The 26,761-nt window shown below is 39.4% G+C and overlaps 2 protein-coding genes across 3 annotated transcripts; one reads left to right on the top strand and one right to left on the bottom strand.

Annotated features, from left to right (window-relative positions):
* Nucleotides 1–431: 431 nt before the first annotated feature.
* On the top strand, nucleotides 432–2,938 carry LOC147169956 (uncharacterized). Its single transcript, XM_086082069.1, has 3 exons — nucleotides 432–591; nucleotides 1,273–1,369; nucleotides 2,335–2,938. The coding sequence occupies exons 1-3, from the start codon at nucleotides 492–494 to the stop codon at nucleotides 2,639–2,641; spliced, it is 504 nt and encodes a 167-aa protein (XP_085938195.1). The 5' UTR covers nucleotides 432–491; the 3' UTR covers nucleotides 2,642–2,938.
* Nucleotides 2,939–3,152: 214 nt separating this feature from the next.
* On the bottom strand, nucleotides 3,153–26,546 carry xpnpep1 (X-prolyl aminopeptidase (aminopeptidase P) 1, soluble). Of its 2 annotated transcripts, XM_086082068.1 has the most exons (22): nucleotides 26,420–26,546; nucleotides 25,188–25,243; nucleotides 25,016–25,109; nucleotides 23,478–23,602; nucleotides 23,156–23,219; nucleotides 22,784–22,888; nucleotides 21,394–21,486; nucleotides 20,419–20,562; nucleotides 19,347–19,442; nucleotides 15,454–15,535; nucleotides 13,912–14,122; nucleotides 11,215–11,304; nucleotides 11,044–11,094; nucleotides 10,115–10,173; nucleotides 6,322–6,399; nucleotides 6,164–6,235; nucleotides 6,040–6,100; nucleotides 5,863–5,932; nucleotides 4,509–4,682; nucleotides 3,729–3,805; nucleotides 3,546–3,644; nucleotides 3,153–3,409 (listed from the first exon to the last, which is right to left on the bottom strand). In XM_086082068.1, exons 4-22 carry the CDS (start codon nucleotides 23,592–23,594, stop codon nucleotides 3,290–3,292), a joined length of 1,863 nt encoding a protein of 620 aa, XP_085938194.1. In that variant the 5' UTR covers nucleotides 23,595–23,602; nucleotides 25,016–25,109; nucleotides 25,188–25,243; nucleotides 26,420–26,546; the 3' UTR covers nucleotides 3,153–3,289. The 2 variants fall into 2 exon arrangements, with proteins under 2 accessions (XP_085938194.1, XP_085938193.1); XM_086082067.1 differs by lacking the exon at nucleotides 25,188–25,243 and having other exon boundaries at nucleotides 26,420–26,531.
* Between the last annotated feature and the right edge of the window lie 215 nt (nucleotides 26,547–26,761).

The following is a 26,761-nucleotide window of genomic DNA, read 5'->3' as shown; positions in this document are numbered from 1 at the left end:
GAAAGGGAGAATGCTGCCTTTGTTTTTCATTGGACTGATTTTGCCCCTGCAACTTTTTTGGAAGCAAATCTCAAGCAGAGGCCTGCTCGGGTTCCCGTCTAAAGGAATGCTTTCAGTTGGACTCCAAATTAGATGGTGACATAGATGCAAGAAAATAATTTATTTCCGCCTGATTTACTGACCTGTTACGTGACAGTAGTGAAAACACTACAAAAGGAATCATCGCATCATTTTCAAACTTTCCTCTTTTCATCAAAAACAGTTTGAAAGACTGCAGCTTTCCCCCTTGATCGTCCCCCTAAACAAAGTGCTTGAGCAGAATAATGAGCAGTAAACACGAGGGGGAGCGGAAAAGAGTTGAAATGAGGGGTGACAAAAAGAGGGGGCGTCTCCATGGCAACCGATCCAAGCCATTTGGGTCACATGGCCCAAGCTGTTTTTGAATCCAATGGCAGAAGCTTGAAGCTCAGCTTTGCTGGTTTGCTAGCGAGATGAGTGGAGCGCAAGAGGAGCGAGTAATGACAGTTCACAGCCTTCGTCTCAACGCAACTTTGGATCTGCATGATGAGGACACAAAAACAGCGGTTTTGGGTCTGGTATCCTCTTTTATATAATGTTAGACCAGGGGTCACCAACTTTTTTTACACTGACCTTTTAGGTACTGATTAATGTGTAGACTACTAATTTGATACACACTTCTGAAATAACAGATTTGCTCAAATTACTTTAAATGTTATGACTATACATTTCTGCAAGTGTTTACATTTTCAATTGATCAATGTCAATGTCCCATTACTTGTGAGCTATTTTTAGAACAGGCCCTTGGGTCACTTATGTGGACCTTGGGGGCCACCTAGTGTCTGCAGGCACCAATTTGGTGACCCCCGATGAAGAACTTTATATTCTATTGGACCCATATGGAGCCGAACCTGGGTTCAATAGAACAGAGCTTATGTCTGTCATTAAAATCACACAGTTGTATTTTGAACTTAAAATGGATCGTGCAATTTACTGCTCATATTATTATTATTGATAAATCAATATGGGTACATGTGACATGTTGTATGCTTGTGAACTACTACAAACCAAATCGCCCTACAAAGGACAATTTAATAAATCGAAGTGGATAGAGAATTTATGCCAAGAAGGCTTTTTATAGCTTTTAGTTTCTCACTTAACTAACTTTTTCATTAATGTTCCATAGAATCATAAGCAATTTTGAGGTTCAGATGCAACACACACAGCAACATTGTTGTGTTTTCTCCATCCCAGAGGTGAACGTTTTCGACATAGTCATCATCGCCTTGGCCTTGTGTATCCTCTTCATCACCGCCGCCTACTGCATCTGTGTGTGCTACAACCGCAGCAGGTGAGGCACACACATACAGCACAGTGAATGTGGGCCACCATCATTAGTTTGCACTGCTCTAATGATCAAATCACACGCGATTAGAATGTCACTCAGTAAACGCAGTCCTCCGCCAAGGCTTTACTGTGGACAACAGTCAATGAAAAATGATGAAGCGTTTCTTTATCCATGAATGACTTATTTATTCATTTTACCGTAAGAAGCCCATTTCTATGGAAGTGTATCGCATTCACTTGAGAAAAAAAAAATCTCACCTTTTTCCGATTTTTTTTTCTTATGCTTTTTGTTTTTGGAATGTATTCAATATTCAAAATTTTCCCCTTTTTTTGGAACACATTTTTATTTTTGCATTTTTTTTTCATAAAAAATAGGAGAGACATTTTTTTTAAGTTATTCCATAAACAGAATTTTAAAAAAACTGAGAGAAAAGAGAAAAATAATCCATAAAACAGAAAAAAATATTCAGAAAAATAGACAAATGTATTCAGCAAAACAAACACAACAAAAAATCAGTAAAACAGGAAAAAATATATTTAAAAACAGACAAAAATCATAAAAACAGAAAAAATATTCCATACATTTTTTTTAATTAATTAAAAAAAGCACCCTCCCAAAATTACTCAGAAAAATAAGGTGTTTTTTTCCCCTAGTGAATGCAATATGCTTCCATATAAACCGGCTCCTTACAGTAAAACAAATCAAAAATACAAATAACGAAAGAAAAAAGGCTTTTTTTGTTAGTTTCGGGTGGGAATGGACTTCCATAATAGTCCAATAATGCATGTCAATAGTGACTCAAACTGTGAACAATTAATTTATGTCCACCTGTATCCAAATCCTCATCAAAATGCAATGTGTTCCTTTTTCGCACGAGCACCACACTCAAGTATTGAAGATTGATTGTTCCATTTTTGTTGACTTTTTCATACAAGATCATTTTGACAGTTAGTGACCTCTTTCTCCAGGCAATCAAAAAGAGCCCAAGTGTATGAGAGTGCAGTGACAAATGGAGAGCCAGTGGACCCTGTTGCAGTCAGGGCGTTGAAGAGATCAACCAGTTTCATCAACCCGCTGGCCTTCTTTCGCAGAGCGGAGGCATCTAAGGACAACTCCAGAATCTATTACATCTACAGCAACCCGCTGCCTGTGGGAGTCAAGGAGGATGAAGAGAACACAGCCAGGCAAATCTCACTTCCGACCATTAAGGAGTACGCACAGGACCCCAACAGTGGGGTCATCCTAGACCCACCGATTTTTTACATGCAGCTTTAGATTTGGGATAATGCTACATTACGTAGCCCAATAATTACAGTATCTCTCTCGTGTAGTGTTTACATTTTTTTTTTTACTGTTTCAAATTGATCTTGTAGTGCTTAATACATTTTCTAAACATAAGCACAAAATTATGTTTGACTGTAATGTACAGTAGCTTGTAATATTAGACCATTGAAAGTACACATGCAGCATATTTATTATTCAATATGTACAGTATGTTTTCGAGTCTACATTTACAATGTACACAAATTTGATTGCACACATGGTGAATGTGAATAAAATTGGAAAATGTTATGCATTATATCAGAATACTCAAAATGGGTTTTATAGCATGTTGGATGAGGCAATACAGTAGTGATGAGATTTCTGCATTACCTGTGTACAGTTGAATACAGGCTGCCACTCGCCAGCCAGCCTCATCAAATTTGACGGTGAGGTGATGGTGGAGCTGAGCTCTAGTTTGTGATAAGCGGATCATTTAAACTATGAAAGACAATTAAACCATTGATTCATTTTGATCTTTAATAAAACTCTTGATAGGATGTTGTGTTAAAAAAGAAGTGATATGAAAGAAGATGAGACACGTACAAACAATGATCACCGCGCAGCACTGGATAGCGCAGTAAATGCGAGCTTTTCGGTCCCTCACGCGATGGGTTGTGTCTCCCGGACGAGCCACTCCAGCGCCTCCTTTCTGCCTTGGCGCTCCAGCTCTGCCCCTACCACCTCACGGCACGTCCTGTGGTACTCGTTCACCCAGTCCCGCTGTCAAACGGAAGGAAACGCAAACACCCTTTCATGTGGTGCGTCTACTGAAAGGAATCTTTGGTAAATAAGAAATGTACTTGCTCGGCTTTTGAGAAGCAATAAAATGTTGTTGGACATGCTGGGTAATGTTTACCTCCTTCTGGGTGAGCAGCTCTGTGTTGATCATCTTGACTTGGATGGGAACCAGTGTCAAAGGTTCAAATGTCAAGCTACCTCTATTTCTGTAATTGTACTAGAGGAGACGAAAAACACAGTGTCATAGTTAATGAATTAATAATACTTGCACAAATTGTAAAATAACTTGATTAAGTCTTACTTTGGGCTTAGTTGGTACAACAAGAACCACATTTTCTAGTCGGATACCAAAAGCTCCATCTTCATAATACCCTGGTTCTACAAATTAAACAAGAACATGTACATTTAAAAAGGCAGGGAAAAACACACAAACAAACAAAATGAGCAAATGAAATATTAGCACTTCAATAAAAATAATGACATCATAAACAAAATATAGTAGTCAGTAGGGGTGTGCCTAAAAATCGATTCTCATAAGAATCGCGATTCTCATTTGGTATGATTCAGAATCCATTTTAAATGTCCCAAAATCGATGTTATTTATTTTAATTATTTTATACTGTCTTGCCTTTGTCTGTGTGTGCCTTTATTTAGAGTGCTGTTCATGTTGCACCCGGTTTGGCCACTAAGGGCCAGTGTGGTTCCACGCGGTCTAATACACTGTTAAGTTGTAGCCACATTAGAGAGGAAAAAGGAAAAAGTCACGATCAAGTTATTTCAATTAAAGTTTGTTTTTTTCATCGTGGAGCCAGCCGTTCTTTTGAGTGATAAAAGTGCCGCGAGTAGCGCGCTAATTAGCATTAGCGAGTCAGACTGGAGTAGATCATTACAATTCCTTGCACATTTATAAGACTGAAGCAAAAATCATTGTGAATCAAATCATTTTGAATCAAAATCGTTCTTAATCGATTCTGAATCGAATCGCAGACCCAAAAATGGGAATTGAATTGAATCGTGAGACATTCAAAGATTCCCACCCCTAGTAGTCACTGATTATCATTCTTAATGTGGCAATCCATACCATCGCTGACAATCATGCCCGCCTCAAGAGGTTCATCAGCGAAGGTCTTGTAGCTGATGCCGCAGGGCCCCTCATGAACATTAAGAAAGCAGCCAACGCCGTGACCTGTGCCATGCAGGTAATCAAGGCCTGATTCCCACAGGGCGGCTCGTGCAAACGAGTCCAGCAGGTGGCCTGGACAGTGGAAAGAAGGTTACAGCACTGTTAGTCAACAGTTATTCTCCTCACATATGCATCCATTTTGTATATTACTTATCCATCTCATTTTTTCATCTTTCTCCAAAACAGAATGTAATAACAACAGTAAGTATAATGCAAAGCATTAAACCGTTCAATTCATTTCAGTGTGGTATTACTTAAGATGTAGCCACCTTGGCCACTTGGGGCAGTACAGTACTGAATAATGCCATCATGTAGACACAAATGAAGAAGAATAGACTTCTACTTCTCTACAACTACTCAGTACATTTCTGTAATAATATATATTTTTCAATACCAATAATTATTACCTCACACACTAGCACAGGGGCGGGCAAATAGATGCCCCTTAATTAATTTAGGGGAAAAAACAAAAATCTTAACAAAACGTGAATAAACATTCAATATACGTTTTCCACAAAAAAATGGGGGGAAATGTAGAAAATCCAAAATTAGAATAAATATTTGAAAATATGCAAATCCATGGGTACAGAACTCCAAATATGCAAAGATCAAATGCATTTTAAAATTGTAATCACCATTCACCACTAGACGGCAGGCATGCCTTAGTTGCGCTGTCACTTGGCTCTTGTACTTCCCTATACTACAATGTGACTGGAGTAATTTTATGCAGATTTTTAAAGATATGAAGTACAAACAGTACCTCAATAACATTAACATTTTGAGTAAGTAGATCTTTGTCAGAATTTTTTTTATACAAAATGAGTTCTTGCACTTAACGTTCATTTCTTCTGCAATTTTGTGCTGTCCTTGATTGATAACTTTTTATGTGAGAGCCCTTTGCACTGGAAAAAAAAATACACTATGTGGTTACATATTTTGTTGTTTGCTTCAAACCCTTTGTTTTGGGGATAGTGGATCTTTTAAACATGCAGAGAAATGTATGATCAAAAATGAAATACATTAAGAGAACGTATTTGGCATATATTTTGTCCAATAAAAAAAAAGAAGCATTTTTAGAGTGTGTGGTCTTATGTGGCCTCACTAGTAGCACTAATAACAAATTAAGATTAAGATTCACTGATTGTCACACCCACTTAAATGGGGTGGAATTCATTTCCGCATTTGACCCAGGAATTAACTTTTTATAGGCATGCTGAACAAGTTGTCATGCACATTTGAGTTAAAGTGGTACCTTTGGTTCCATTGGGGAAAACCGCAGCACTGACGGCAATGTGTCCCTTTAGTACGTAAGTAAAGCATTCCTTGAAAAAAACAAAAGACAAATGACAAGGAAACGGTTGTAATTATAGTAATGTTTAAGGTGAAATTACGTTCTGGCATGTAAAGTACAGTAGGCAGTTGTTTGCACCTTTTCATATGCAGACGGTGTTCCAAAGTGGATTGTGCGGGTGACGTCTGTGGTGCCATCACTGCAAAAGAGCAGACAAGTCAAACCACATGCCAATCAAATGGTTGTGTGTGAATTAGTTTACATGTACTGGGCTCCAGAATCGATGAGGTAAACTTCATTGACGGTAAGCGTTCTGTTGGTCTCAGGCAGAGGCCTACAAAGACAAGCAAGGTCACTCGTATCACAAACACACCAAAACAAATGCTAAACAAACCCGAGTGCGTCTGTGGCTTTTCTGACCTGTAATGTATGATTGCCGCATTTGGCCCAACGCTGGAGATTGTAGGGAAACTAAGGCCAACAAAATGTTTCTGTTGGCTGTAAAGACAAATCAGAATTTTAATTAGTTTGTTATTATTTGGCGCTTCTAATAATTCATTTAACCCCTCATTTGGTTCACATGGAAGCTGCTGGAGCGTCCCAGGAGATCTAGACTGTGAGGCAGAAGTGCTAACCGGCGGTAAAATGTGCTGCCCCCAAGAATAAAATTATAGGCTACTCTATCACGCCTCTTCTGCAGATCTTCTGGTGGGATCCCGAGGCATTCCCAAGCAAGCCGGGAGATAAAGTCCTTCTATCGTGTCCTGGGTCATCCTCCTGGGGGACGTGCCCACAACATCTCACCAAGGAAGTGTCCAGTGGGTAGTTCTTTCGGTTATGACCCACAGCTCAGGGTTAAGAATGTAGATCGACCGGTGAATTGAGAGCTTCGGCTTTTGGCTCAGTTTCTTGTTTATACTGGCATATAGACAGTCTATTGTGCGTCACTGCACCAATCCGCCTGTAAATCTTTAGTTTCATTTTTCCCTCCCACGCGAGCAAGATCCCAAATTACTTGAACTCTATCACTTGAGTTTCATTGGGCTGACACAAATGATCAGCTCATTAGCAAGCTCTCGAGAAGCCTGGTAACAATCCTGTTCATCAAATCAGGGGTGTTGGTTGTGGGAGACAGAAAACAGGCTTCCCTAGCCCTGCTAAATTGTCTCGGGCTTCATGATAAGGTAATCAGATTTAAGGTACTGAATTATGAAAATGAGGTATAATTGAAAAAGTTAACACATTTATTACATCTATCAAGAAGTTTCCAAAAACGTAGCTTCAAACAAAATGTGCAATATGTATTAAGGAACAAGATTAAATGTCACACTAATTTTCATCCAATCTGTATCAGATTATTCACAATGTAGATCAGGTTGTAATTTGTTGTTCTTAAGTAATGTCTAATTGGTGCCTTGGATCTCAACAAAATCCTAAACCTGGATTGCATTTTTTATCTTTTTTTAATTAACGTCCTTGATCCTAAACATTATCTGATTCATTTTGTCAGCAATAGAATAATCAAATTGTTCATAGATCCTTTCAGGCTAAAGCAATGCAGAGAAATGAATGAATGTCTGTCTATATGCTGTAGAGGGAGCTATCACTCCAGGATGACTTTCATGAGACAGCTTTGTAAAATATGACATGAATTTGACCTTGAAGTATGGGCTGGAACGTGCCACTAGAAACTCACAGCTCTTCTCTGGGAAGCTGGGAAAGCAGTAATTAGAGGTAAAATTATATCATATTCATCTTATAAAAAGAAACAGGATCAAAAATTAGAAAAAGACTTGGAAGATAAAATTAAACAACTGACGGATGAGTACGCAATAAACCCAAATAACCAAATATGGACTGACTTACAAAATACAAAAATACAGTTAGACGATATGTTAACTAAAAAGACAGAGTTTATAATGCAACAATTGAGATACAACAACTTTGAATATATTTTAGCTAAAGATATTACCAAGCTTTCTCCGACAACAACAAAAAAACTCTCAAAAATATATAAGTTACTTTCATATACTGATAAAACGTCTTTACCCATCTCAAAATGGGAAACAGACTTGTCTATAGCTCCGGAATCTGACTTTTGGATTCAAGTTTGTGAAAACGTTTTTAAAATGACAAAACACACAAATTTACAACTTATCCAATATAAAATTATTCACAGAACATACATTACTCAATATATGATGAAGAAAATGGGACTCTCAGACTCCGACATTTGTCTCCAGTGTTTACAAAACACTACAGACACTTATTTTCATGCTTTATGGTTATGTACTCCGGTTATGTGTTTCTGGACTAAAGTCTTAGAAAAACTTTCCGCTGTCTTGGACTGTAGGATACCGTTCTCTCCAAACTTGTGTTTGCTAGGTGACTTAGCAACAACTGACTTACCACATAAACAATTTCAATCTATACTTGTAGCCCTTACTATCGCAAAAAAAACAATTCTTGTTAACTGGAAAAATAAACAAACTCTGAATATCGACCAATGGTCTAACCTCCTCATAAATCACATTTTAATGGAAAAAATATCTGCCTCAAATAAAAACCAAATGTCAAAATTTAAAGAAACATGGTCTACGTATATAGAATTTTTTAACCTAAACCTGGTTACTTAATTCTGCCTGTTAGAGAGAGCCATAGCAGCGTGATAACTTGCATTGATGTTTCTGTATTTGGCAATTTGTAACTAATGGTTGTGTTTTTATAGTCAGGAACCCGGCTGCTGCCAGCGGGATCGAGCGGATTCGCCTCCGATAGGCACCAGGGGTTGATATTCGGATTCACGGCATGTCAGTGGGTTAATTCTGTGGGTGCTGTCCCCCCTGGCTGGGCGTGGGCGGGTCTGCCCCTTTGTTGGCTGCTGGGTGGCGGCTGCGTCTTGGCCGTTCCCTGGGTCTCTTGGGGGGTGCTGCGTTGCGGGGCTTTCCCTGGTGTCTGGGGCGGCGCCATTCCGGCGCGGTCCGTCGCTCTGGGCCCGGCGACGCGGTTCGGGGCCTGTGGGCCGCCGGGGTGCCCGGTGGTTCCCTCTCCCCTCCCCCTTCCTCCCCCTTGCTGCCTCTCCCTCCTCGCCTCTCCCCGCCCGTCCTCCGCCTCCCTGTCCCTTCTCCCTCGTCGCCCTTCCTCCTCCTCTCCCCCTCTCTCTGCGGCCCTGCCGCTGCCCCCTGCCCTTCTTGTCGTCTCCTTCCCCCCTCCCTTCCCCCTCCCCGGTACGCCTTCCTTCCCCTCCCCTGGGCCGGGGGCTCCATCCATGGCCCGGGTCTCGGTGCTCCGGGGGCCGGCGGGGGTGGCTGGGGTTTGATGTTGTGCCCGCCCCGCTCCGGTGGGCGTCCTGGCACCTCGGGCGGGCCCCAGTATCCGGGGGGCGAGCCCTATCGCCCCGCCGGGCTGGTCCCATATGCCCGCCGGGGTCCCGGTGGGGTGGGTGGGGGCTTGGTGGGCGGGTGCGCCTCCTGCCCCCGCCCGGTTTAAATTCCGGCTAAATCACCAAACTTGAATACTTGCATTGCAAACCAAATACATTCATTAATTCATAATTATGTTTCAAGTTTATAATGGTTCAGTTTCAAACGAAAAAATTCAAATTCAAATTGTACAATTCAGATTCAGTTTTTTAAGGCAATAATTCAAATTAAAGAGGAAGTCAAATACATTTTCTTGACAATATTATCTTCTACAACCCCACTCATCTAAAAAAAAAAAAACGGCATTTGGATTAATATTGCGTTTGTGGAATATGAATTGGGCAGCAAAATTCACCTCATATTTATCCATCTAAATGGGCGACCATTTTGCCAATTGCTGTTGACTGAAAATGACATCACCGTGCCTTAGGGCTCAGCTTGCAAAGGTCACATGACCAAACCCAGACAACAGATGAGCTGTGTTTGGTCATTTTCAGTCAACAACATGTCGCAAAATGGCTGCCCCCTGAGACGGATAAAAATGGGTGATTATTAACCAGAATGTTGTGTTTATACCAGAACACAGAACATCATTATTGTCAAGAACATTTTCTACCTGACTTCCCTTTTAAACAATACAAATTCAATTTATGCAATTCAAAATCAGCTTTTTATTGCAATTATTAAGTGTAGTGACTCAAATTCAAATGTAAATGATTCAAATTCATTTTCTGTTGGCAAATATTACTTCCTATACAGAAAATCTTGAATGAAATGTGAACAAACATCACCTGCGTAGTTCCTCAGCCTTGTCAGCAGCTGAGATTTCTGTTACAGTGCCTTTTGGGATCTACAAAACAATTAGGACAACAAAATGACAGCAAATTCAGTAAACGGCATGTGTTTCCCCGGGGCACAAAACAGTGAAGCAAATGGTTAACTTGTGCAAGTATTGTATTTCACTTCAAGCATGATACGGCGACAGCATGGTTCGAAATCTGGGCTCATATCCATAACGAATTTGCATGCAACACATTCCTCATGGCTCAATTCTGAAAGGGCACATGTACAATTACATGAGTAATGATTTAGTCATAGGATACACAAACAATTCTAATTACTCATAGAAAAGATCAAAGGCATTCGTAAACTACAGTCTTAGAAGTGCTGCTGAATAGAAGTGGAGCAGTGGCCTTTTAAAAAGGTTTAGGAATAATCTGAAGAACAGCCAGGTGAGTGAACATAAAAATAAATAAATAAATAAAGACTTTCATTGACAACAATTCATGGATTAACTTGTCGATAATGCAAAAATAGAATGGCAAAATGCATGGTTTGCAACTCACAGAATGAAGACAACGTCTAACTTCATGCGTCACTACAAACCCACAAAGACATGTAAGCTAATGCCACGGTTTAGCTAGCAATACCAAGACTGGTATGGGACCAGTAAAAACTATGTGATTGTGAACACACTGTACAGTATAAGTACAGCCATGTTGCATTACTAGGGGTGGGATGGTTTATGGAAATTGTCCAAACTGTTTGTTTCGACTGTTATGGTTCAGTTTGCGAAACTCTCCCCCATTTAATAATAAGGTGAAGCAATAGTAGCTACTGAGCAACAGGGTAAGGGTCACCCTCACAGTCAAGAGAGTTGAGGACTCTTTATAAATACAGCCCCAAGTATTTTAGGTAATGTTGAAAAACATAAAAGTACCTCTTTTTCCAACCAAGCGAAGAGGTCACAAAGAGCGACTGCATCCTTGATCTGTCGGGCAGACGACAGAACATTTATGAAACGTGAATAAAGCCAGCAATGCGGTTTATGAAGATGTTAAGTAAATGCATGCATGGATTTACGTGGATTAAATGAGGCTGAAGGTCTTACATGGGCTGTTCTCATGCCTTGAATCTCTGTCGTGTTCTTCACCGCCTTGGCAAGGCAGAGAGGAGTATAAGGAATGGGGGACCGGTGGGCCTGTAAAAGAAAAAGAAAGCGCGTACTGTTTAAAAAGAACAAACTCAAATTAAGGGAGAAAAGAGTACAAGAAGGGTGCAGGCAAATAATAAGATAAACATGTTTACCATTGTTTACTAATGTGGTTGCGGTTTGCATGTGGTGCTCAAAATGTGAGCTGCTGGTTGCCTTATCTTATTCTTTGTTGAAGCAGGTAACTGAGATCAGTTCCTCATTTGAACCCCTTCGGACTCATAGATGGTTGCAGTGGACATGACATATTTGCATGTTAAACCAATAAAAACACATAATTTGGATGATGTCAACACTTCTGGTTCATGATTGGATCCTGGCTAACCAATCACAATCGCAAGTTGATTTGTATGATGTTTATATTAAAAATGTTACATATAAGCTTGGTAAGGTTACAGCCACACTATCCTGTTGTCCACTATAACAAATAAAAACATGAGATTATCCATTTTTTTCTCTCCATGTTGTTCTTATGTGGGAAAAGAGTCAAGATCTGTAAAAAAACAAAAACAAAAAAACTGCCCAGCAGAAAAACATGGCGGGTCTGAAGGGGTTAAATGCTGACCTGGAGGCAGCCTGGGTTTAGTTTCTTGCCCAAGGACAGACAGTTCAACGGCGGACATTCAAAGTTGTGATTCATTTTTTTTTCTCAGGGGAAAAAAAAAAGAGAAAAAAAAGTTGGGATTCAAACTGGTCACCCTTTGTTCACTGGACTACGCGCTCTACCAACTGAGCCACAGCCGCCCCACTTTTGTACACGAGAGGTGGCAAAATATTAAGAGTATGATGCAGTAAAATTCCCTAAAATCTTGCAACCACAATAATAAATACATAAACTGTATAGTTTTCAACATTACAAACAGATGTTTGCTTTTTAAACACAATTTCCTTTCAGATATTTTTAGATATACTATTCGACAAAATACTTTCACAAATGTGGACCATTGAACGCAAATAATATTTGTCATTGTGCACACACAAAAATAAAAAAATATATTCAAACAAATTATTAGGGGATATACTACTACTCGTTTATGTCAGCATTGTCGTTAAATTAATAATTATCAAACAATGCCAATGTAAAATTGATTTTATAAAGGCAGATGTTTTACAACTTTATGAATTGCTAGTCACAAATGACATCAATGAAAATCTGCATGTTTAAATTCTTTTATTCAAGCTTTTTACTAGATTATGCCAAGAAATTAAGAGGCAATGTGTTAAAAAGGTTCCAAATATTAATAGTCATCATTATTAGATTTTTATATTTTCCATATTCCACGTTAAGAATATAGTGTCATATTTACTTCTGTGATTCGCGCATTGCATTCTGGGTCCATTACTTGTTGCGCAGCGGTTATTGTGCAGTTGGACGCCGCCATGACAGAAGGTGTTGCGAGCTGTGGTGATTGTGTGCGTCTTTGACCAAAAGTGAGTACACTAAGTATGTAGTGTTTTAGTTTATGTGTACCGTGTTTATTTGTCACACTACCGTGTCTTGTGTGCCTTATTAAGCTCCGACGCAGATTTGATTGGCAGCTCGTTGAGTACCTCGTTGAAGTTCGCTACGTAACTAATTAAGTGTCTTAAACACCATTTAACTACATACATGTGACACACACACACACAAAGGGAGCGACAGCATTTTGACTGAAACTTGTCTGTGTCCAGAAATTTCTGCAAAATAAATCCTTCGAAGGACCTGTTCACCGATCTCCAGTCTGATTTTACGAACACGCGGAAAACATAAGGATCGTTTTCTAACATCAGCCACAATAATGTCTAGTGATTGTTACGTGCGTCATACTTTTGAGTAATTAGCTCATGTTTAGTATGTTGTACAACTTTGTGTGTATTTATGTGCACAGCTAACATAGTTCATGTAAAATTAGTAATGTTGCAGCCCAGTTATTTAGCCAATCAATGTGTGCTGTATTTGTATTTATTAAGAGTCAAGTATTTACACTCATACGCTGTATTGTTTTTCTGTTTGTTGCAGAACCACACATTGTACCACCACACATCTTAAACCATACATACATTCACACACACATAGATGATCAGACCATGCATACACCGGACTTCAGGATTACAAGAATCCATAGGTAGCCACAGTGCCTGCATCATAGCAGAACATGCCTGTACAATAAAATGCAACTACTGTAACCGCCTCTTGCTGATGTTCCTGGATTAAAGCTGCCAATCCACATCTTCGCGCCACTGTTGCTTTGTGTTCTGACCGACACCCCGAAGGAGAAAAGAGATTTGAATCGCACCTATACAGTCCAAAACTAGCCTCTCCAACACAATAAGTCTATGTTCCCTGAAACTGAGATGTCTGGGAATGTGTTTATTCTCACACATTCACGGGAACGTAATGAAGCTCGTTAAAAGATAACGATCGTAATCTGAACCAACATCATCACAAAGCAAATCAAAACGAGCCTTGTAACCGCTATCATATGAAAGACTTTGTTTAATGCCACACAAATTTTGATAGAAACTAACATGCATTTTTTTTTATATCCTCAGTTATGGAAAATATATATATACTGTACTGTATATTGTATCTTTAAAAAGTAAACAGTTTCTCACCTGGGGGATGACCTGCGTGAGAGCACAACTGGCCTTGTCACAGATCCACACTTTGTCCTTGTGGCCGAGTGCGGCGCAGATGGCCTGCAGTTCGGTGAAAACCGATTCGTATGGGAACGTTTGAATTTGAAGCTCAGGCTTGCTGGGCATGTCCAGCTGCAGATGCTCTCTCAGTGATGGCTCGGCTAGACGCTTTATATCCACGAAAAGCCTGAAGAAAGATTCAGGCAAAAAGGTGCATAGAAGATACTGTTTATTTTATTTATGAATTTATTTATTTATTACAAACAAGTTAATTTTAACTTCCGTCTTCTAGTGAAAGAGCTTTGAAATGATCTGCAATTCAACCAAAGGTCCCTGACATAGATAGATAAACAAAGACACATTATTAGCTATAAATAAATAATAATTTTTAGGCCAATTAAATGGAATGGACTATATGCACGGCAGCTCATGATGTATTTCCGGAGGAAAGTGAATGAATGAGGCATACGAACTACCGTTTTCTTCTAAACTATCGAGACACCATCTGGAGGAAAAATAACCTCATTCTTTAAAATTGTGTCAACGTGGATTTTTGTCAGAGGTACATTCAATACCTCGGAGGTGGTGCTTTTCAAGGTGGAAAATCTGAAAATGTCATATGTAATAGTGACTTCTGGAATAGCTCCTCCTGCTAACTCTGTGGTGCGCCATTATGTTCAGTATTGTATTTGATCACGTTTACTACCAGTGAGTTGGTACTATAAAAGAGATTTAAAAAAATGTTTATACATTGGGCGAGACAATTTAAACTATAGCAACATTGAATCGACAAAGGTAGTTCGTTCATACATGTGAGGTGAGTCAATGACACTCTGTCACGGAGCTTTGTGGGAACATTTATCCTCATCCTGCTGTCAGTAGTTTAGTTAGTAGCTTGTCATTATTCTTTTATTATTGGTTGTCTTGTATGTTTTTCATAAGCTTCGTTTTGTTGCATCTGCACTATAGAAAATGACCATAAAGGCTTCCTGTTCTTCTTGTAATTGTTTTTGTTGAGTTGAGCATGTCAAAACAAGGCGTGCAAGTCTATGTTCTCACGGCTCTGCATGGACTGAGAAACAGCAAAGAGAAAATCAGATATGGTGCTTTGATCGCATCACCGACATTTGGATAACTGGAGCAATTAATAGAGCAATGTGTTAATTACTGCACCTTGATGTTACTTCAGCAACTGCAAGTATATTTTAAAGAAAGATGGTATCACTATGCGTTAGACTAGCGCCCGAAATTAACACACCTGCTTATCCTAAATGCAAAATTTAGGTGTGCTTAGAGTCCATTGGAGAGGTTTCACACACACACACACACACACACACGCACGCACAAACACACACACTTCATGACCTCTCATATGAATGTGTCATAGCACATTAGTTGGAAATCATTGCAGTAACAAGCAAAGCATTTGAATGAACTCTAAATAAAACTATGCATTGTCTTTTGCACACACAAAAAGCTCTGCAACAAATTAAATGAATCAATTAATTGTACTCCAACCTTATTGTGTTGATCCCAACAATGGCATACGCAAAGAAGACAGGGTTATACTCAATATCTGCACCACGAAGGTTGAAAAGCCCTGGACAAGAGAAGAAAACCACAATAAAAATTTTAATTATTGCCATTATTGCCTACAATTAATTTGATAGCTTTATTATTTTTTCATGTACAACTAATACATTTAAAAACACATTTCGCCACTTGTTGTCGCCTGAGAATGACATCATAGGTGCTCAGTGCTCAGGTAACGACCACCCGTTTTTTGGGTTTGGTCATGTGATGTTAGTAAACGGTGCCATGATTGGTCGTAAAGATGTTTACTTCTTACTGCTGAAAATAATGAGTCAAGTATTCCTTTAAGCGTCTCGGCCGTTCCCTGGGTACGTCGCTCCGGGCCCGGCGACGCGGTTCGGGGCCTGTGGGCCGCCGGGGTGCCCCGTGGTTCCCTTTCCCCTTCCTCCCCCTTGCTGCCTCTCCCTACTCGCCTCTCCCCGCCCATCCTCCGCCTCCCTGTCCCTTCTCCCTCGTCACCCTTCCTCCCCCTCTCCCTGCGGCCCTGCCGCTGCCCCATGCCATTCTTGTCGTCTCCTTCCCCTGTCCCTTCCCCCTCCCCTGTCCGCCTTCCTCCCCCTCCCCTGGGCCGGGGGCTCCATCCGTGGCCCGGGTCTCGAGGCTCCGGGGGCCGGGCGGGTTTGTGTTGTGCCCGCCCCGCTCCGGTGGACCTCCTGGCACCTCGGGCAGGCCCCAGTATCCGGGGGGGCGAGCCCCATCGCCCCGCCGGGCTGGTCCCATATGCCCGCCAGGGTCCCGGTGGGGTGGGTGAGGGTTTGGTGGGCGGGTGCGCCTCCTGCCCCCGCCGGGTTGGGGGGGCCCCGCTGGTCGCTCCTCTTAACTCACACACACTTTGTTTATAGACATATAGGGCACATAACACACTTTGGGGGGTGGGGTAGGGTGGAGACACTGTCTTCGCCCTACAACTCCCTTCCAATTTTAATGCACCACACAACTGGGGGGTGGGGGGGGTGCAGGTGTGTCGAGGTGGGTGCCATCGGTTGGGGCAGACCGCAGTATAGAGCAGTGCTGTGATCCCCTGTCCGTGTCCCCGCCGCGCCACCATACCCCCCCTATTTATTTTTTTAATGCACCACATACACTCACTGACATGACTGGGAGGTAGGTGGATCGGAGCGTGGGGATATAATTTCCCTCTGCTCCGGCTCACCTGCTCCTCATTTTAATGCACCACACACACACACTTGTATATACACTGGGTGGGGTCACATTCAAGGTGTAGGGGTAGAGTTCGCCAGTCGGCGAGCTGGCGAACTCAGTAACAGGGTTAGCTTTCATTGAGAACACTGGGGGCCTGGGGGCGACTGGGGCTGGGGCTGGGTTGGGGTGGATGGGGGGCGGGGGGATTGGGGGCTGTGGACCGGTGGGGTCCACAAACACAATCTGCTTCTTCCTCAGGTCGTTGAATCGGTGGAGGCTGGTGTCTGTGAATCTCACTCTGCTTCATCTGTCCTTCCTTCCTTTCCTCAGTCTCTCCTTTGGTCTCTTGAGGTAATTTGTTGGAATTCAGATGTTTCTGGGGTGGGTGAAAGACTTGGTGGGTAGTAGGTAATGTCTGGTCGGTGCTGAATTTCACTTTTCTTTGAGCCTTCCTCGGGTCTCCTGACAGCCTCACGACTCTAGCTGGATTCTGAAGTATTCGATTTAGGTGGACGGTATGGGATTTTTAATAGGTTTTAGGTGAACTAATGAATACACTCACGCACGCACACACGTGCACGCACACACACACACACACACACACACACACACACACACACAAACACGCACATGCACATACTCACCCACATACAAAATAAAAATTTATAAAAAATAAAAAAATAAAAAGAGAGCAAGTAAAATTACCGAATGAACAATACTGAGCTCTCCAGAAAAGAAAAAAAAGTTAAAAAAAAAAACATTATTGAAATGTTCATTTAATTGACTAATTCAGTTAAAAAAAGTAAAACCCACACATAGATCCATTAAACAGTCAAATTCCTACCTAATCTCTATATTAAAATGCATTTTGATTGTTCCTTTTGTAATATTGCAATTCTTGAGATTGTGAATTTGCTGTAAGGTCTAGTTATTAATAATTTCACGCTCTGTGTAGTGTATTCGTGATATACAAGATTACATTTTTCAAATGAACTACTGAAATAAATTGACTTTTTATTTGCAATATTCAACTGCAGGAGCTGCACCTACTGTATAAATTGCCTACATTTTTTTTTCTCTATCAGTGATCCTCTGCAGATGCCTGAGCAATTCCCCTTCAGACCAAATGTCCATTTAGTCCAAATGCAAGCTGATGACAATCACAATCACTGCAATTAACATGAACTCTGCAAGCAAACAATCAGAAGTAAGAGCTCTTCACGGTCAACAAGGTGCTCAAAGAGACATGAAGTGGTACGCCCGTGTATCCCGGGGTCCTTGGATCGTGATCATGTATCAAAGCTGACTTATGGAAGAGACGTGACACTGCTGCACGCATGAAAAATTGGCAAGAGTTGATCCCAATACAAAATACAGTTATTGTAAGTAGATCTGTTTTTTATTTGTAATAGAATGCATGCTGAATTACTTTTAAATTACAGTCTAGTATTCATATTTTTCATTTACCTAGATCTGAATGCACCTGTTTGCAAGTATTAATTTAATTTACACCATGACACCATGCACACGTAAAGCATACATAACTACGGTACATATCTGACATACCGTAATTTCTCGAAACTATCACATCACATTGTATAGACCTTTCCTGGTACCTTAGAGTTGTGAAAAAGGTGTACTTTCATTTCAATATCATATTTAATAGGAATGCACAATAATGCTACTTTCAACCAATACGATAAATCAATAATTTAGAAAGTGCCGATGTTGATAACTTAGTAAGCCGATAATTGTTTGCAAAATTAACTTGAATACAAATATACTTTCGAGTCCTACTATAAATCTAATATGTTAAATACATTGAAACGTTTGTGTAAAGCACCATGAAGCTGAATTTTATTGATATATCTGCTTCAAAGACAACCAGTAAGTCATTGTGAGTTTTCCAAAACAAAACAGTCCTGTTTTAAAAATGCAACAAAAAACTGTGAGGGTAACATTTTGGGGAGACACAGTAAAGAAAGCCCACATTGGCGACATGATGCATCTTCTGTGAACACGAGGTCGCGCGCATTATGATGTCACAAATATGCGAGACTACCATAGGAGAGGGGAGGGATTGAGTTGGGCACAACTTGAACCACAAACACAACAGATAGACCAACGTGGCTGATTTCTTCATTATCTGGTTTATCTGTATGACGTCAAAATGATTGATAATTGCCAATAATTATTGGCCACCGATTATCGCGAATCCCTATTATTTAATTATTAATGTTTCAAATGAATATATAATTTACATAATTCCCTCATGGAAATAAGGACCATTTAGTATTTCCACATGTGTTTTTGGCGTGCCAAACCTCCGCATCACTTCCGTGTTTATCTTCCGAGCCACGTTTTGAGAAGTATTCTAGCAAAGTGTTCTGTGATCAGCGGTTGTTCATCGATAGAGGGTGATAGGACGATTTGAGTCACCTTGAAAGGGACAAAAATTCAATACATTAACCCTAACCTAAGTAATGGCATTGCACATCTTCTCACTTTGGCTAACGTGCTCTCTGGAAGCTCTTGTTCATACAACACTGCAAAAAAAGCCTGCTCTTGCATCCAATCTATATTCATAAACACAATTCCGTTTATATAAAATATAGAATACGCCCTGACTTGAAGTCAAGTCATTTACATGCATTTACTTACATGCATTTACTTACATGCTATCTCATCCAGTGCTGTGGCAATGAACCAGGAAATTTTTCGTTCTGTCATTTTTGCACGTAGCGCTGTGATCTTGTCTTGCCATGACATACCTGTAGAGAAGATATGGTCAATCATGTATTCATATGGTCTTGATCTAATATTTTTTTTAAAAAACACACACAACAAAAACATGATTGGCAAAAGTGAGAGTAAAAGTTCAGACAAGGTTATCGTGTTCCCCTGCATAAAGTCACGATTCGCTACTCGCAAATTCAACCATTCACAGAATTTCCTTTGGAAACTATTTTTGGTCATGGTCTTGGTCAAACAACTATCGCTCTGGCGAACAGAAACATAATGCTTTGCATTCATCTCGTGGCATCATTATTCAGCAGAAAACCCTCAAGCAGAAAAAAGAGAAACTGAAATGGTAGGTTGTGGTATTGTTCTGGGGGAATAACCACAATCAACTGCCAAGGCTGTGTGTTTGGTAACGAGTAACCAAACCTGATCATCAGGGGATTAACAGCTTGCAGCAAATGTTGATGATTACTGCTCTTTAGATAATTCACTGCACTCAGACAAAAGATGTGCAAGAATAATTATGTCATAATTTCTACAATACATGCCAAATGACCAATTAATAAGACAAGCACAACACAATGTCTACGTTTATTTTAAATTACAGAAGAGTGAGAAATGTTTGTCCGATTCATTCATGAAATTTATACAAAATGTTCCTAACTTAGCTTGTATAGAATCGAATGTCGTCATCAGATCCGGCAAACTCTCTTTAATCAGTCTATTTCTCCTTTTAATGTAATCTTTTCATGTACTGCAGTGTCCAGGATGAATTAGTTCAACATCACTGGAAAATCCGTTATCTTAAAACGTCACTCGGCCTTTTTTTTATACTTAAGACAACGTACTTCCATGATGGTTACTTTGGGGCAAGTCCTGTAATCACACCGTGTAACCATTTCCCAACAACCATTTTATTCGCTGATTTTTGCTATCAGGGTTTGGTCCCTATTCCTCACAAATAGTGGGAAAACAGTCTATTGAGTGATACAGTGTTGTACAGACCCGTGTAGTCCAATCCCAAAGTACGAAGATGTGTGCTGGGTCTTTGTGGACGGTCACTCCACACCACATCGATGAGGTTTTCCTGCACTGCTATGAGAGAGTGGCCCGCGCTGGTCAGTGCCTTGGACATGGCTTTCCAATGATCTGACATGGAAAGCAGGCAGGACAAAAATAACACATTTAACACATACAGGAAATGGTTTGGACATGAGTCCTCATCCAATAGCATGACAAAGTGCATCAATATATTTTTTTATTGATACTACATAAAAATTTGGACTATTAAGTTAAGAGCTTTACTTCAGAAAAGCACACTCAGGTGTCTTCTTTGTATGCCATTATGTGTGTAAAGCAATTAACTAATTCACTGCCATTGACGACTATGGACGTCAAAAATTCATTTGAACTATTTCTATTATTATTTTTTCCCACTTTTGTTAACAAGAGTATAAAAACCTAGAACGTTGTTATTGTACATTTATAACAGATATAAAAGGTGTGATTAATTGTGAGATAACTAGTGAAGTCATGCGATTAATTATGATTACAAATTCTAATCGCCTGACGTCCAAAGTATTTTATAATGTTTTCTTCTTTTTTTTTATTCATTCATTGCCATTGACGGCTATAAACGTAAAAAATTCATTTAAACTATTTCTATTAGTTTAACATTTTTTTCCACTTTTGTTAACACGAGTATGAAAACCTAGAATTTTTTTATTGTACATTTAGAACAGATGTAAAATGTGTGCTTAATTGTGAGTTAACTAGTGAAGTCATGCAATTAATTACAATTAAACATTTTAATAATCTTTTTATTTTATTTTATGAATTTATGGCAGTGAATGAGTTAACTGTCCCTACCAAGTGGATAGTTAGAAATGCTTTATTGATACTATAATGACAAGCACTCACACTACTATGGTTGTGTCTCCTGCAGGGAATTTTGAAACATGAAATTAAACTACAAAATACCTGCAGCAATGATCCACGGGTCGACGCCCACTTTGGAGTTCTCTGGCAGGACACTTATCAGCCAGTCCTCCTGAGAGGGTGTCTCCTTCAGTCCTGTATGACAATGAAAAAAGTGCATTTGAGCATGAAATGTACCTTATTTTTAAGTGTTGAATTCCAAGATATAGGCAGGAGTGTAACGTTTCATCATGGACTTTACGATTTATAGTTCCATTCAATGTCGTTCCGGACAACATATCTCGATCGATCTAATATCATTTTAAAAGTTAATCAACTGATTGCATCGATACGGGAAACATTGCATTGGATTTAAACACAGCAGAGTTCATACAGTACGGTAAGGATATGCTTTTTTACCCTTTTTTAAGCACTTTTAATGACAAAGACGTTTAACGTTACTTGATTCAGTCTGCCTGTTTTTGTCGTCGTCATCATCACGTGACAGCAGACAACAAAGCGTAAGCACAGCGGAAACAGAAACTAAATTTTGGTCCATTGTGTGAAAACACTAAATAAGTCGCTTGCTATTTGCAGGTTATGCAAAGGTCAAGTACTGTTAATAATACCATGGCAACATGACAAACCTCTCCGACCACATACTGTACTATTGTACTTTCACACAATACCGACCATCCAAGCACCTTTCGCAGCTTTACTAAGTAAGGTAACGTCTGCACTGACAAAGCCCCTGGCCTTGCCAGAATGGTTAGTCAGCGACTAGCCAAAAAACATCAATTGCAAACAACAGCACAAGTAGCAGATAAAGCTACTGTTAATTCAGCCTGAAAATATGTTTGTTGCACTTTTTTTAATATGAATATAATATTGTTTTGTTAAAGAACAAAAGCAAACGTAGCAGGTTAGCCCACAGTACTGTTGAAATGTTGGCTGCACATGCGTTTAAAAACAAACAAACTGTAAATTTAATATTTAAAAAAAAAAGGTAAAAGAAAAGGTTAACCTCTTATAAAAAAAATATAAATGTGAATGCATTTTTACATATATATTTTTTTATTTAAAATTAATAGATTTAATTCATTTGTAATTAATTTAATAAATTGTTTATTAATTTTTTGTCTATTATATCCATAATTTATACCAGAATATTTTACAAGAAACAACAAAAACCTAGGAAACTTTGATTCACACAACACTGCCCAGTAGCCAGGTATTCATTTCACACTCAAATTGGTTGAATTTCTGTCTAAAAAGTTATTAAAGAATCACTTTTAAGTCACTACATCATTTCAAATCGTATAGTTCGAAATGAACCATAAATCATAAAATGAAACTAATACACCCCTAATATAGGGTGTTAGTAAGTGCAGTCACTCCAAATGGTCTGCAACTTTACTGATAACTTTGGGATGAAAATGAGGTTGTTAATTACCCATCTTCATAAGGGTCCAGTTGTTGTCCATCTGCTGGGTAGCTTGAAGGAAATAACGGCCATCAGTCCACATGGCGGCGTACTGCTCGGTGACGATGGCTGTACCTATACATCGCAACATTCACGCATGACTCAAAATCCAATACCACAGGCACAGACAGGCTCATTGTTGTCTCTACAACCTCAAAAAAGTGGTTTTAAATGTAAAAGGTTTTAAACAAGTCTGGCGACAGTAACATGATGTACTTTGAACATTTAATTTGGTGAATAACGTCATTTAGCGTTGCGGTTTAACATTACAAGGCAGGGCGGAGTCCCTGTAGCTTTCCACAAAGTGCTTAATCGTGCAAAACCCACATCAAGGACAGGTACCTGCTGATCCGTTGAAACCGCAGATAAACTCCCGTCTGCAGTCACAAGGTGCAATGTATTCACTCTTAAAAACAAGGAGACAATACAGACGTAAAACATGGGCAGATCTCATCATTAACAATCAGGGCAAAGTGGTCCTCAGCCCATATGCCACCTTGCCCATTTGTCCTACTCGCATTGTGACTTGGACAAGGAGAGGGGAAGGTCAGAAGCGAGGATTCATTTTAAAAGGTCGGACAAGCAGAAAATGGGTTCAGAATCACACAAGCAGTGGAGTTTATATTTACAGTAAGTCACCTGTAAAGAGGTGAACATTATTTACCTGGTGGGCATCACCAGAGGGGATGATATAAGCTTGAAGAGGCTCAGACACGTATTTACAATTCTTCATCACCTGGCGGAGATGCCTGAGCAGCTCTCCCGTGATCTTTGGAGACATGTTCCCGTCTAAATGGACAACAATGACAGAAAACGACTTCATTCGGCTGGAAGAGAGTATAACACAGCATTCACATGACAAACAATCAAGTACAATAATCTGGTCTTTATAATTAAAAACCTGACGCATAGACATTACCAGACATTTGGGAGGACATGGAGACTTCAGACGACTGGAAGAATGACTCACTCTTAACTGGCTGTCTATTAACGTGGAGCTCAGAGGTGGCTACACCTCGATCTTTAACCCCTGTAACATGCTGATTCGTCAACAAGAGTCTTGAAAGTCTTAAAAGGATTACACTCACTAGACACTTCATTAGGTACTTCCACCACAATCACATCAAATCGAATACAATAATTCAGTTTTTATAGAATGAACATTATTAGCTGCTTAACATCACCTGAAATCCCATCCATAATCATTTTCAAAGCATCGCCAATGCAGTTGTTTTTTGTTTGTTTGCCATTTAAAACTCAAAAACTGAAGCACACACAAAACAGGTTATTGTCTATATTTTATATATTTTTTCAAAAGTAAACGAACACTTCAAATGCCTCTAAAAGTCCAAACAAAAACTGTACTCATAAAAAAAAGTCCCCACAACAAATCAATTCACACAAAAGAACACAAAACAATTGAATACTTATGTACAGTACAATACCTAGCCTGCTGCCAACACTGCTTTTCGTGCCAATAATTTTCCATCTTCTCTATTTGAGTTAAATTTTTAGGGCAAGAGTAAGGATTTGAGACACGATGATAATTTTGATGCGTTGACATCTCAAAATTTTGGCTGGCCCGAAAAATTGGTGGATATTTTTAACTGAAACTTGTCCGCAAAACAGAGAAGGTTGTTTCCCGAGTAGAAGATGAAATGTTGCGAAATGAAAATGTTGCGAAATAATGAAGTTATACATGTTTACTTTTAAATGAAGGTGTTTTTTGACCTGATTTTCAAAAGGTGATATAACAAAAAAACTTTCCTCAAATGTTTTCAGCCACACAAAAAGCTCAATCTGATTTTCAAAATTCTTTCTGCTTTTGTAATCAGGTTGAAGTGGCCTTTCCAAACTATGACAGACTTTCATTTTTTTTTTTTATCCTGCAATGTTGCTACTATGATGTGGACTCACTAGGTCATACTAGGCTGCTAGTCTGTAAAGTTCTTCAATAACCATATATATGCTTTAAGATATTTTGTATTATTTTTGTCTTTTAATTTTGACAAGAATCTTTTTTTTCACTTTTACTGAAAATGCATATTGACTCCAAATATTGGTTGTCGGCCTCCTACTACTAATACATAATCGGTACCGGGTCTAAAAATAAATAAATAAAAATATCGGTCAATCTTTGCAACATACCATGACATTGCACTGACCTGACATGGTTGAGTGCAAAATCAAATTATGTTTTACCTGATGGGGTCTACTGAACAGCTTCTGTTGAGGAGATTTTGTGGAGAGATGATGATATTGTTGGAGCTGGACTGATTTAGCCAGAATGTAGAAGCTACAAAAGGAAATGGGAGAATAGTTGCTTAGACAAGAATTATATGATCACAACAGGTTTGCATTGGAAATGGCTCACTGTGAATAACATGCTGAACTGCTGATAGTTTGGAGACTTCTTGTTGAGAGACAATGCTGCAGGATGAAATATTGACAGACTATAATCTCATGCACATAAAACACACATAGTGACATTTCATACCATAATGACAAGTTTGTTCCATGGGGCTGATTTATAATTTGCTCTTTATTACTATGCATAAACCGAGTAATATAAATATATAACACACACACTACTTCATGAAAAAAAGCACCCCTACTTAGAAGCATAGTAGTATACTTGTGAGTAACAGTTGTACCACAAAAATATGTAAGGAAAATTGCACAATCAATAACATATCAATGTTAGAAGTTGAATAAAAGAACAAGGCTGGTGTCACTACATTTCAATTTAAGATAGCTCGCAGTATAACACAATCAGACTCTGTGATAATTGTGTATATCTACAAGACCAATCAAATTATGAGGCATGTTTTGCGTGGCCCTATTCCCATGTACCCCTGCCATAGCAATCATAAATGCAATTGATCAGCATATTTGATACAATTGTTGCAAAGGATCAGAGATGTATCAATTGTTGTTTGTTTGTTTTGTTTTTTATAAATAAATACATTTATAAAAGTGTACCTAATCTTGTGGCCGGGGAAAAAAGTGTTAAATGTTGCGTAATAAGGTTCACTGCTTGGTCACAATAACGAACGCCCATTCAATGCGGAAAAGCTGCCGAATGTCACCCAATCACGTGGCAGGATTCTTCAACCATGAGCGTTTCCATTGGTCAACCGTCCCGTTTGCGATTGGCGTTTGTAAGTTGATATCTATAAGGTACAACGCTTATCTTTTGTAATAACTCATCTTTTACTTGGTTATGGGCTACCACTAATATACACAATTGCTTTGCGTGTTCTGAAAATTGAATTACATTTGGCTGAGTGAGTTAGTTATAAGGCCAGCAGTACAACAGCAACAACAATATAATTTAGTTGAATGTGGTCTTGGGTGTATTTGTTTGGAAAACTGAAGAACGTCAAGCGGATGTTTAAAACTCCTATTACAGTGCGTCTCAGGTTCGCTCTCGGCTTTCGTAACCAACAATGGCGTTAGTTCAAGTAATAGACGTGGGATGAGCAAACGTGTCGTTCATTCGAAACCAGACCGCTTCTGCCATATGACTGGATTTGGGCCACGAACTCCTCCTTCGCTTTACGGTTAAATAACCCCACGTGCAGTACATAAAAAATGAATACACACCCGGTATTTTCGCCGTGTGGATGTAGTTCTTGGGTTTAAAAACAAATGTCAACAACAAGTCTTTAGGGTTTGGTTTACAAACAGAAGGCAGCCATTTCGCTGGTGACGTCGCCGATCACATGACTGCAGTTTGTTCCAGTAGCGACGGAGAGATGCAACCTCGCCTCCTTTTTGTTTTTCTTTTCATTCATTAACGAGCTTTTAAGATTTAGCCCTACAAACCTATTTTATTATATTACTATGCGTTGTTATGCTATAGTCTTTATTATGTTGTTGGTAATAATAATAATAATAACTCTTACTACTTCTATTTTTACTACTACTACTTACTAATAATAATAA

The sequence above is a fragment of the Leptonotus elevatus genome, chromosome 8, assembly GCF_054856555.1.
Source record: "Leptonotus elevatus isolate MCC_2025b chromosome 8, RoL_Lele_1.0, whole genome shotgun sequence".
Lineage (NCBI taxonomy): Eukaryota > Metazoa > Chordata > Actinopteri > Syngnathiformes > Syngnathidae > Leptonotus > Leptonotus elevatus.
This window is presented reverse-complemented; position numbering and strand designations above follow the sequence as displayed.